At 39.8% G+C, this 12,049-nt stretch overlaps 1 protein-coding gene across 1 annotated transcript; it reads right to left on the bottom strand.

The window, feature by feature from the left end:
• Positions 1 to 463: 463 nt before the first annotated feature.
• si:ch211-282j22.3 (ER degradation-enhancing alpha-mannosidase-like protein 3) lies at positions 464 to 11,523 on the bottom strand. The gene is made up of 21 exons (XM_034198163.1): positions 11,229 to 11,523; positions 10,673 to 11,108; positions 10,490 to 10,535; positions 9,178 to 9,278; positions 8,146 to 8,185; positions 7,885 to 7,997; positions 7,496 to 7,649; positions 7,150 to 7,284; positions 6,864 to 6,969; positions 6,372 to 6,469; positions 6,107 to 6,232; positions 5,922 to 6,005; positions 5,351 to 5,434; positions 5,130 to 5,254; positions 4,837 to 5,002; positions 4,427 to 4,584; positions 4,248 to 4,335; positions 3,934 to 4,107; positions 3,615 to 3,780; positions 3,292 to 3,483; positions 464 to 2,581 (listed from the first exon to the last, which is right to left on the bottom strand). Exons 2-21 carry the CDS (start codon positions 10,765 to 10,767, stop codon positions 2,316 to 2,318), a joined length of 2,517 nt encoding a protein of 838 aa, XP_034054054.1. The 5' UTR covers positions 10,768 to 11,108; positions 11,229 to 11,523; the 3' UTR covers positions 464 to 2,315.
• Positions 11,524 to 12,049: the final 526 nt, after the last annotated feature.

The raw sequence follows: 12,049 nt of genomic DNA on the forward strand, positions 1-12,049 counted from the left end.
AGAAAACCTAACACCAAACTGGACTTCCATATGTGGAAATCTAATGAATCAACATTAAAAACTACTAGTATAAATGTTTGAAAAATAACATGGATGATTTACCATGTGGGAAATATATTTCCTTTAATTTCAATGTAATTACACGCCCACCAGGAGCTTCATACACTCAGAACTATACATATAATTTGACTTTACCATTAAAATAATATTGGCTTGTGTTTAAATCTTGAACACATTTATTGGGACTGTGCTGTCTCACCCATGGGTGATTCTGAACAAAGCTGAAACTAAAACCATATTTTGTTGAAGCAGCACACAGTGAAATAGTAACATGCTTTAAAGTCAGGTTCAACAAATTGACTGTGGAAGTTCCAGATTTTATTATTTTAGTAGAAAGAAAAATTCCTGAGCTGATACTCACTGCTGCGGATAAATGCAGTTATGTAAATGTACGATGAAGAAGATTGTATTAATGAGCCTGCCTCTGCTCATAGTCAGAAAGTAAATACAGAGAAGAAACCAGAAACAGAAGCTGTGTCACGCCTCTCTTTTGGCACTTAGATTTTCAGCCACTGTTTAACAGAAACTTAGACAGCTGGAAATAAAATAGCGTGTAAAATGATTTAAAAAAAGAATCCTCTGCTTCTTGTCCATACTCCGTTTCTCTCTCTGAGCTGTAACACACACAGTCCTGAGGTATATGGGTTGGCAAAAGCCTTATCGAGGCAAACAAAATTAAAATACAATAAAGATAAAACAATCATGTTGGATTAAGACTTTACATTAATTCAGCAGCATTTAAGAACAGGTCCACTGTATAACAAAATAAATCATAAGCTCACATTTGATGTACCACAAAACACACAAATCATGCAACAAATTATTAGTGAGAATAAAGTGAATATGAACAAAGTGATTAAAGAGTTTTTATGTATGGAAGTGATTACACATATCAATGCCCAGATAATGGTTTAGTTTTAGAAAGACAACACTGTATTTATCAAAACAATGTAAATGAATAAAGTGGCCTTTCCAGGTCGTATGTTACCGACTGATGCAAAAACCTTTCTGTACTTCAGCACACTCAATGGAATATAAACTAAAACAATGTGAGTAACCCTGGAGAGTTTCCTTACATTTTAAGGTGGCCAAACACATCTAATCATTGCACAATGTAAATGAGACGATGTATGACTGCAACTATTACTTATTGCAACACACACAAACTAATGAATCTGCTTAGACAATCGTACCCGTGTTTCAAAGTGCATAGACCAACCTGTGTGACTTAGCAACAGTAACACTTAGACTTCAGCTGTAAGAAAACAGCTTTGGTAATGTTTGCAAGATGGCATGATCAATTACAATTTAATAATGAGTGCAGTTATTTGTATTTGGGGAAGTAAAGGACAACATCTGCAAAATCCAAACCTAATTTCTTAATAATAATAATAACTATGAATTAAATGATGGTCAATCTTACAACATTTGTATTCTTGTTTCCTTGCATGAAGTAAGGATTTCCTCTGCATGCATGCATACATATATACACACACACACACACACACACACACACACACACACACACACACACACACACCACACACACACACACACACACACACACACACACACACACACACACACACACACACACACACACACACACACACACACACACACACACACACACACACAATAGGTCAACCTGGCAAATTGCTTTCACTCTTTAAATTCCCTGAAGTTGCTTACAAGTACAAAATAAAAAAGAAACGTCCCAAATTGGCCCCAGTTCATCTCCTTCATCTATCATTGTATTATTGAGCATCTACGGCAGCTAACACCACCTAGTGGCCAGGTAATACTCCATCACTGAATATTTAACAGTAGTTATCGAAGTGAAAAGGTGCACTAAAAAACAAACTGCATTGCATAAAAAAAACCTAGCTAAGTACATTTTGGCCTTATCTATATTTCGCTCTAAGCTGAAGTAATTCTACTCAATTATTTACGTGTCATTAGCATCACAACCACCATGTACTGTATGTGCCTACAATAGCAACACTACAGGCATCCTAACCTACAGCTTTTGGCCTTAAATTACCGATTTTAGTCTCATTTCATCCCTCATTCCAGAGAGATCTGCACCACGTTGTCTCTCTGTCTGATAAACCATATTTAGGTTTCAAAGTCACGACAGGAAGAGAAGATGACCGTCACACTGCTTTACTCTCCTCTGTAAACATGCAGGTGGGGTCAGTTCAGGCTCTGTGTAGGGCAGTGAGGGGCTCTGAGAAACTGACGAGAGATCAGTGTTAGGAAACTGCTTCTGGATCAGCAGTGGTCAAGAGCGCTGTTTGAGTTTGAGAGGAATCTGCTGAATATGATTCAGTTCTGTCCTCCTCTGTGGCTTCTGTGCAGAATTGTTTGTGTTGTGCTTCTTGCTCCACTTCCTTAAGAATCATCCCATCTTTCTCCAAGACAAACTCCAGGGTGGGCCCTCTGGCTGCTCCGTCCTCCAGCTCCCCCTCCTCTGCCAAGCGGAGTTTGATGTTCATGCCGGCAGGTTTTTCTGTCTTACCTGCACAATGAAGGCCAATGATATGCAAAATTAGAACAAGACCACCGAGAGGAATTAAGATTTGATGTAATTGTGTTAGCTGGGCTAGCAGTGCTCCTTCTGAATCTTGTTAAAGTAGGAAAGTATACATTTTTTATTCTTTAATCTTACTCCCATCCTTCTCACTAGAGTTCAAACCCGGGAAAATATATCAGAACTATTGACCTTTTCCATGAAAACATATAAAAATGGCTAACCAGAACTAGTTCAGACCTATAGATTGACTACTGCAACTCTGACTACTTTTAAATCCAGGCTGAAGACTTATCTTTTTGTCGCTGCTTTTAATTGAACTATTCATATCTTAGACTGCACTGTAACTTTTATCCATGTACTTTTTTCTTTTAATGTTTAATTGACTGCACTGTAACTTTTATCCATGTATTTTTTCTTTTAATGTTTATTTTATTAGCTTTTCTTTTTAATGACTGATTTTAAATGCCATTTTCTTAAATTTCTTTCATTTTTTGTAAAGCACTTTGAATTGCCTTGTGTTGAAAAGTGCTATATAAATAAACTTGCCTTGCCTTACTATAAATGGTGATCTTTGGCCTTAATAGCTATTAAGACTCATATAGGTTTTTGCATATTTCTCCTTGTTGCATGAAGTGTTGCTTTAAGAATGACCAATGTATTTGGACTGTTATAATATCTGTCTCCATGCTCCTCACCATGTCCCAGCTGCCTCTCTTTGGGCAGCAGCAGCACATCCACATTGTGATTTTCCTTCAGAGCGGATGTGAGCACGGCCCCCTCCTGGCTGAAGAGGAAGACTAAAGGCAGGGTGAGATCTTCAGTGGAGTCGCCGTCTCCAACCATTTGGAAGAGGGGCGTATCCTGACTGTTGCTTCCCTCACGGTGGTCTGAGGAAAAATAATAAGGAATCAATGTGAACGATGGTGTCTTTTTGAAGACCAAGTCAGTATTTGATAGCCACTATTACCTTTGAGGTGGACTTAAAGAATATATGTGGTAATCTGGTATTTGTCCTCACCTATAAAGATGACTCCTATGGCTCCTGCTTCCTGCAGATGACGAGCCTTCACAGCGAACATGCAGTCCCCACGCAGCGCCACGGCAATATGCCCTTTAAGCTGCGCTGCATTATCTACTGGCACACATGCAGTGTAGGGGGAGGCTTTCGCTATGCTGCCCTTCACCTGAGGAAAAAGAGTATGTTATTGCATGTTATTTGTAGTTTTTCAGAGTTACATCTCTGTCTCTTTGGCTGCAGGGCAGTAAGTGGTTTGTATTTTTGATCTTGCTTGCCATTTTCCCTTTTATATATCTTATTATAGTGACTAGAAGCTCACCCCGTGCTCCTGCTTGGTTAGGTCCATCCCAAACTTGGCAGGTCCCGCTGTGATGACTGTCCTACCCAGAAATGGGGGGGATATGAGCTGAACAACATGGGGCACCACCTCCTCTTCCTCCGGTGCTTGGCTCACCTCTGCTACAAGTTTGACCAGGTAAATGCCTTTATGGTCCTGAAAGGGATTCATATTTAGAAACTCTCTCAAGGAAATTCTGTGTTTTCTTATAATGCCAAGAATATGTTTTCCTTTCATAACATAACGTTTGTGAGGTCTATAAGAAATACCATTCGAACACTGTCTCCTCCCATTACCTCATTAAGCGGGGTGAGAGAAATGCCCATGCTTTTCAAGAACTCTACTGGTTCCATCCCATTGTCATGGAACGGGAGATCAATTTCCCTGTAAAGTAAAAACACACATAAGTTAACACTCAAAGTAATCAAGGTAAAAAACGTTTTCACTGAGGATTTCACTTTAAAAAGTCCCACACCTGACAGGTACAGGGTGGACGGCTCGTCCCACCCCGGTGAGGTACTTGTAGCTGTCCCGGATGGTTTTAGCAAACGAGGGGTTGTTGGGGAATAACGTCTCCATGCTGGGGCAGGAGTGTGTGAACAGGTCTTCTTCTTGGGGAAGAGGAACAGTCTCCTGAGGAACAGGACCGACAGCTGCTCAGTTCACAGTAGTTGTCAACAATAAACAGTATTGCTTAGGACAATAAATAAAAACTACTATTCAATTACTTGTGACATGAACTCCTATAATAACTGATTCATACACAGTTAAAATGTCCTTGTCATGATTGAATCTACTAGCAGCTTGTATAAATTAGATATTTAGAATTTAAAATAGCTATATGAGGTGTAATTTTTAGTGTTCATATAACTTGATAATTCTTACAGTGTGGTTGCGTTGATAGGGGGGCTTTGTGATGGAGAGGGACACTGGGAGTAGGTGGGCCTCGGTGGTGAAAATGTAGTCGTCGATATCGATCGGCAGCTGGCTCTTCTCCGAAAACAGCAGGTACAGGTATTTAAACATCTCAGCCAGGAAGAAGGAGTCCATCCTACACATCAGAAAACATATGATGTTATTGCATGTTCATAACAGATGTTTTGAGTTTCCATAACAACAGCTAACACCAAACTAAAGTTGCTATTACATATGAAGCATGTGTAATGGCATTTGTTTACCTGTCTTCATGCATCCCAGTGCGGACATCTTGCACAGCAGCAAACCCGCAAGGCACCCTGGCGTAGGCGTTTAGCTTCTCCACGATGGACTGTCCCACTCTGAGGTAGTAGGGGTCGCCAGTGGCCTGCAGACATTTAAATATTAGTGTATATAGTGCCAAAGTGTAGTAGTTTCATCCACTTACAGGTCATTTAAGTTGTTTATGGCACTGCCCTGTCACCTTATAGAGGTAGTAGGTGCTTTCTGCAAACTCTGGTCTCAGAAGGTGTTGGCCCCAATGAACTCTGAACTCTGAGGTGAATGCCTGCAGGAGATTAAGCAGAGAAAGCAAAAGTGAAACAGGCTTCTTCTAAGAAAGTACAGATTTCATACAATAGGACAAAGAAGATAAGCTACAATACATTTCCATTCGATATTTTTTCATCTGTTGTTATATCATGATGACATATAAACTATATCTTAGAGTGCTAAAAATGTGTGATATGATATACATTTTTAGAAGTCGAGTTTTTTTTATATTAAAAATGTAAGGTTTTTTCATATCTATACTTACATTAGGTAATTGCAGGCAGTGTTGAAATGAGAAGGAATGTTTAAAGGCAATATATGTCATGTCATATCATGTTTAAGTACCTTAAATTGTCCGATTCAACTCAATAGAAAGCCAATAGCAGACATTCCCATCTGGTTACTGTTCTTAGCTCTTGTTGTGTTCAGTTTAATACATAGTTACCTTTATAGTATACCTACTATATGCCGTTAATTAAGCAAAAAGCGCAGAGATCCTTTACCTCTGGAAGGAACTTGTGTTGTTTGGTCACTTGGTAAAGCATTTCATGAGTCTCAATAGCTGGTTTCAGATCCCCTCTCAAAACCTGTGTGAAAAATGAATGTCACTCCAGAGACACGTGTGCAGTTCTACGGACCCCTTCTGTGATTCAATGGTGGTAAATGTGATTAATGGAGGATCTCTGACCTGTAAGCCGGGGAAGAAAGCCAGGAGAGAGTCCATCCAGCTGCGCACGCTCACAGTGGGGTTGTGCATGTGGACGTTGAGCAGCAGGGGGGGCTGACTGATGTACTTCATAATGGCACTGTAGTGCTGTTACAGACAAACATCATGAAACATATATTAGCACCAACAAAATGGCCAATTATGTGTCAGCAGGGAATACAATACAGCAGGCGCTAAAGGCCTGGGTATAGATTTCTATGTGGGTGTACAGTGATGGAGGACTTACAATGTTAAACCTCTCCAGGAAGACATTGTCTCCCAGAAGAATGTAGGCCTTCATCAGATATTCATAGTACGAGTCGATACCAGCACCGACTCCGCTTTCTGCAAACACACAAGATAAATGATTATGGTTCACTTAAAGAGCAGTGGAATAGGTTTATGTTTTTATTCATCACTAACTTTGTTAATATGCACATTTCTGGTTTGACACATTGACTTCAAACATTAGAAAAGGCTTGGATATCAACAGGTTTTTAGGCATGTATCACAACGCTAACCTTTTCAAAATGAGAATAAAGAGACATGCTATGTTTACTACCAGCTGTATGTAACCCTGAATATAAGTGAAATATTCCTCTTCATTAGCCATGTAAACAAAAAGAAAGTAGGAATTGTGATGTTTTGAAATTAGGGCAAAATCCAAAATATTTTGTGGATGTAAAAGTAGTTAAAGTTCTAGTTTTCATTTCTTGTCTAAAGGAAATGATTGCCTCACCCCTCCGGACCCATTCTTCATTGTGGATATTGATAACAGTCCCCACTAGGTCACTTCCCTTCTGTCTCCTCTGCCAGAGGACATCCAGAGCCTTCCTCGCATGTTCCTGTGAAACAATAAGAAGCACCACATGTTTAAAATGCGTATGGTAAAAACAGTTCAATCATTCATATTTTAATCCATCCTCAACGAATATACTTTATTCTTTTGTCTCAGTTATTTCAACAAAAAGGGCGTGTTACACAATAATACAAAACATCTCTATAGAGGCAGAGTGAGATAATACCTCAAACACAGACTCCCCTGACAGCCTGCTGAGAGCAGCAAACTCCAGGATCATTGTTCCAGCACACGCTGTGCAGGTGTCCGATTCTGTGCCTGTGCGTGAAAGGGGGTTCAGGACTCCATACCGCAGATTCACCTGGAAAACCAGAAGATAAAACATTAATCTCGTCACTTTTAGTAGAACACTTTTGTTGACTCGAAGCTCTTGAAAAAAAAACAGCTACCAACTAAATAATTTAAGTTTAATAATAAACCATTATGCAAATCAGTTAATCTGTGGTGCACTGATTGCAATGAACTACATCTAGAACAAGACTTGTGATATTTAACAGTATCATTAGAAATACCTTAGGGTAAGGTAGGCCACTTGTGGTGTTAAAGGCAGGCAGTAATCGATGGCCCAGATCTTTGGCCATGTGTAGAAGCTCATCGCGGTACCACTGCATCCTCTCCCCGCGCTGCTGTAGGAGGTCGGCCATCACGTGGCCTCCCAAAAGCCCTCTGGGGAGAATTACATGAAACAAGGAAATGAAGGTTTCCTTTTAAAATTGCATTGAAGAGTTTGGGGTGAATAGGTTGAAATATGATATACAGCACAACATTTCGGACCAGTAATAGTGATATGGGATGTAATTATACATCAGGAATAATTATCCAAAACATTCTGCTTCACTCAGATGTTGTAAAGACTAATCTAAGAAGTGGATGTAGACAGTTAAAAAGACATGTTTCATACCCTAAAACTCTGATGTTGGTCTCAAACACAGACACCACCACATCGTTGTCCAGCCGCACATCCGTCACAACCTTCCTCACTGCATCCTCAAACTCATCCAGCTTGTTTAACACCTGCTCACACACAGACAGGAACAGATGCAACTCATGTCAAGATAAGGAAGAAAAAAAAGCCTGAAAACAAAAGCATGGCGAGAAATAAGACTCCAAAACGCAATGAAATCCAACGACTTTGATGTTTTTAGCAAGAGGGAGTACTCACCACCAGGGTATCCAGGGTGTCTATCAGTGTGAGAGAAAACCTGCGGAAAAGAAGGAAGACATGTTGTGATGGGAGTCAGCACGGGGGAGCTGGTGTCCCACTTTGCCACTAAATTAGCCTAATTTTAACTAATAAATGCAAAACATGTTGAATAAGCTGTGAAATTATATTATGCAGCTTGGCTTGAGCATGAATGGAAGTATTCCACTGCAAGTCCATGACTTATTGCCATCCTGTAAATGTATTTGACTGAAATTAGCATCTTATTCATGCGTTCCTGAGAAACTGGGGCATATAGTCCAAGTTGAATTAAGTCTGTCTGAAACAGCATGGTATTACTAAATTAAATTAGTCATTTTCTTCTTTGAAAAAGTTAAATACTGTTTTAGGATGAGAAGAAATTACATAAATGTCACATTTTGTGTGGAATCTATATTCCATTTACCCATTTGCTCCCATGCTAACTTATTTTGGACTTCATATCCTAATTTATCACCAAATAAATAACCTGCATCAATTATTTGTTTAAATAATATGTTCTTTTTAATGTATAAATAATAATATTACAGAATGCAGAGCAACAGATCAATTTCATGTTTTTTGTTATCGTATACCTTGGAAAGTAACGGGAAACACAAACATCTCCACTTGACTTTGATCAAATCTTTACATTTGGATGTCCTACAATTAAAATAGGAATGTGGATTCAAAATTGCTGAAACTCGCGAGGCGTATTTTTCTTTTTAGAATCTATCGCTTTCTTTAACATTCTCAGTGGTGAATCTTGAAAGAAGGCAAAGGGCTGGACAGATATATATTAACTTGAAACAAGCACAAATATTTGGGTAGTTTTACAATCAGCAAGGAGATTAAAAAGCAACTTCGGCACATCTCTATGAAGAAAGCTCTAAAGAGATATGGCATTCCAGACAGTTCGAGTACATAATACACTTTAGTGGATAGATTTGTCCTAAAACTGATTGATTAAAAAGAACATGGCTTGTTAGCTTGAGGAAATGTAACCCAACTTACTTCCCCAAAGAGTCGTCTATATCCCCTCTGTTGGGCTCCTGGCCCCGGACTCTCCCCCGGCAGCTCAAAGGCATCAACTCGTCTGCTGGATAAGCATTTTTCTGCAACACAAACAACAAAAACTGCCTTCAACTTCATCAAGCAGCCAACAGTAAGGTGTCATTAGGAAAAGATGGCTGGAGTGTTGCAAATTCTTTAAGAGGGAAAAGCCCCTGGCAACTTGAAGCTAAACACAACAGCTTGGTCACTATTGATACATTATTATAATAATAATATCTTTTATTTCTATAGCGCTTTTCTTGAACCCAAAAACGCGTTACATTTGGGAGGGAGGGTAGAAAAGCAGTCAGGAGGAAGTTGATTGAGAGGGGGGGGGGGGGGCTTATGGATACAGAGTTGAAGAGGTGGGGTTTGAGGCGGGACTGGAACAGGGTGAGGGACTCAGACTCACGGAGGTATTTGGGGAGGGAGTTCCAGTTATTATGTATTTACTTCAACAAGGAACATGCATACAAATACAATAATCTCAGAAAAGAGAAGAATTATGCCAGATATGATCTAATAGCTCATTTCCATCAGCTGTCCTTAGGTAGGTACATAACAATCAACAAACACTAAAAACATTGCATAATCTTTATCACACAAACAATTGTAAAACATGATTTAAGTACAGGTCAATAAAATAATACATAGTACAGTTAAAAATATATATTACAATACAGTTATAATTGAAAAACTCAGATTACAGTGTAATTAATGTTGGCATGACTGGTTGCTTAATATCAATTTTTTTTGTTAAAGTCAGGTTTTTTTTTTACTCATCGTTTGCCCTAAATTTGACTGGCTACTGAATTGAGCTTTCCAATCATTGAGATTGAGGGTCAACATGCAGCCTATAGGGAGCATATTCTCTATATCTTATTCTGCCTGAACTTTGAACCACTTGATGGGTCCAGCCAACCCTGACCCAATCATCTCTGGCTGTCATTGCTTTCTTTCTGTAGGGAAAATCCTGACTAGGACCCGAGGAAGACAACTGTGTAATCCCTGACACAAAACTGAATCAGAATGTTCTGACACTGCAGCTGCAACATAATCCTGCATGTTGGCTTTCTTCACAATCTCACAAAATCCGATCCAACTGCGTTGTCAGCCCCTGATTCAAGCTTTCCTAAACTGAATGACCTTAATCGAACCCCGACGCATGTTACTCTCACACAATAAAGTAGTGCTTTTCTATAAATGTTTTCTTTATTCAAGCTTTTTATAACTTCCCTTTAACAGTAATACAATGATTCGATCCAATTCTTACCATGTAACTCCCATAAGCGTGATCAAACATTTCGACAATCTGGTCCCTGCAAAAAGAAATAGGGACAAAATCATGGAATGAAAATGACACGAACACAAATTGTTCACAATATGGAAGAGACTTTCAAAGCCACTCACTCACAGACAGATCTAAACAGGGTTATACATGTCTGTATGTCCTCACCTGATGACAGTCTTCTCCTCTAGTGTCATGATCTGGCTGTCTTGACATTTCACCCAGCCAAGAAGACTGGTGATCAGTAGAGTTTTTAGCAACATCCCAGCAGAGTTTATTGCCTGTAAACCTCGTGTAATCGTGTTCCAGGTTCAGCTTCAATATGGACAAACAAACTGCTGTCCTTTGTCCACCGCCCACACAAAGTCAAACAGTCCAGCAGTCCTCCTTCAAAGCCCCGATCATCCTCATTCAGGTAGAGAGTAGGCTGTAGAGATCTGGCTAACGTCTGGCTGACGTTAGCTACCTCCCAGCCCCATTTCCATATGTCCCCGTTGTTTTTTTCTGTAGTTGATCCAGTATTGTAACGATCACCACATGCCCTCAGTGCACTTCAACTGACCGTTTCCATGTAAACAATGGAGGCAGCTAGCTACAGCTCAGCCTTAAGGACAAGAAAACATAACCGTTCACAAAACACTGGCTTGTTAGTCCAAACAGGGCTGGCGGGAAACTTTTTGTTAAATCAAGAAATGTAAACATTTCAAATTAGGAACATATTTACCAAATTGATAGTGAGAGTGTGTAGCTAACGCCTGCTATCCATCACAATGCTGGGAGGATCCCTGTTGCTAGCCAGCGACCTAGTTGCTAACTAGTTCACCGTTAACAGAGCTAGCTAGTAATCTAACAAGCATAAAAGCTAAATAAATAAAGATGGCTAAACATGAGCCTTTTCTAAAGTCAAATGGCTCACTTGCATTGCAAACTGACTGTCATAGAGTTAAATGGTCGTTGACACGTCGTCCGTATAGGAACCTGACTTCGGGTACCGAGCTGTCAAAGGACGGCAGGCTGTTGGCTGCCCCCCGGCTGCGGGTCTGTCAGCTGGGGGTAACTGTGCCCTGAGTTTAGAATCTCAGGCAAGCTTCACTACCACGTATGCTTTTGCTGTTTACGAAGTCTAGCTTTCAGCTGATGCCCCTCGTAAAGTAGTTATATAAACATGATTATAGACGCTTTAGATTAGTTTGAGGTGAATGGTTTCAGCCTGACATTTTAAAGGACATCGTATTTATACATCCATGGTCCAGACAGGAAAGAAAGTCCCCTTGCAGGTTGTACTGAGGGCACCATTACCAAAATACAACAGGACAGATTTGTGAGTAAACCACCAGTAATTTACTAATCGGTAGTATATTTTTAGGGTCCAATCATGGTCCTATTGAAATCTAATACTTTATTTATCCTACAATGAATTGCCTAAAGACGGCCATAATAAGCTGCTTTCAAGCTGTATTAAACTTTGCACAAATCCAGGCATGGCGAAAATGGGTCGTGGCCTTTATATATACAGTCTATGGTCGTGGCACAATTGCACAAGAG

This window comes from Gymnodraco acuticeps, unplaced genomic scaffold (assembly GCF_902827175.1).
Source record: "Gymnodraco acuticeps unplaced genomic scaffold, fGymAcu1.1, whole genome shotgun sequence".
NCBI lineage: Eukaryota > Metazoa > Chordata > Actinopteri > Perciformes > Bathydraconidae > Gymnodraco > Gymnodraco acuticeps.

Coding starts and splice junctions, on each gene's coding strand:
- si:ch211-282j22.3 (XM_034198163.1), bottom strand. CDS start 10,767: ATGTTGCTAAAAACTCTACTGATCACCAGTCTTCTTGGCTGGGTGAAA. Junction 7,285..7,495: donor GTGGCCTACCTTACCCTAAG/GTATTTCTAATG, acceptor CTGGTTTTCCAG/GTGAATCTGCGGTATGGAGT. Junction 4,108..4,247: donor CTCTCACCCCGCTTAATGAG/GTAATGGGAGGA, acceptor AATCCCTTTCAG/GACCATAAAGGCATTTACCT.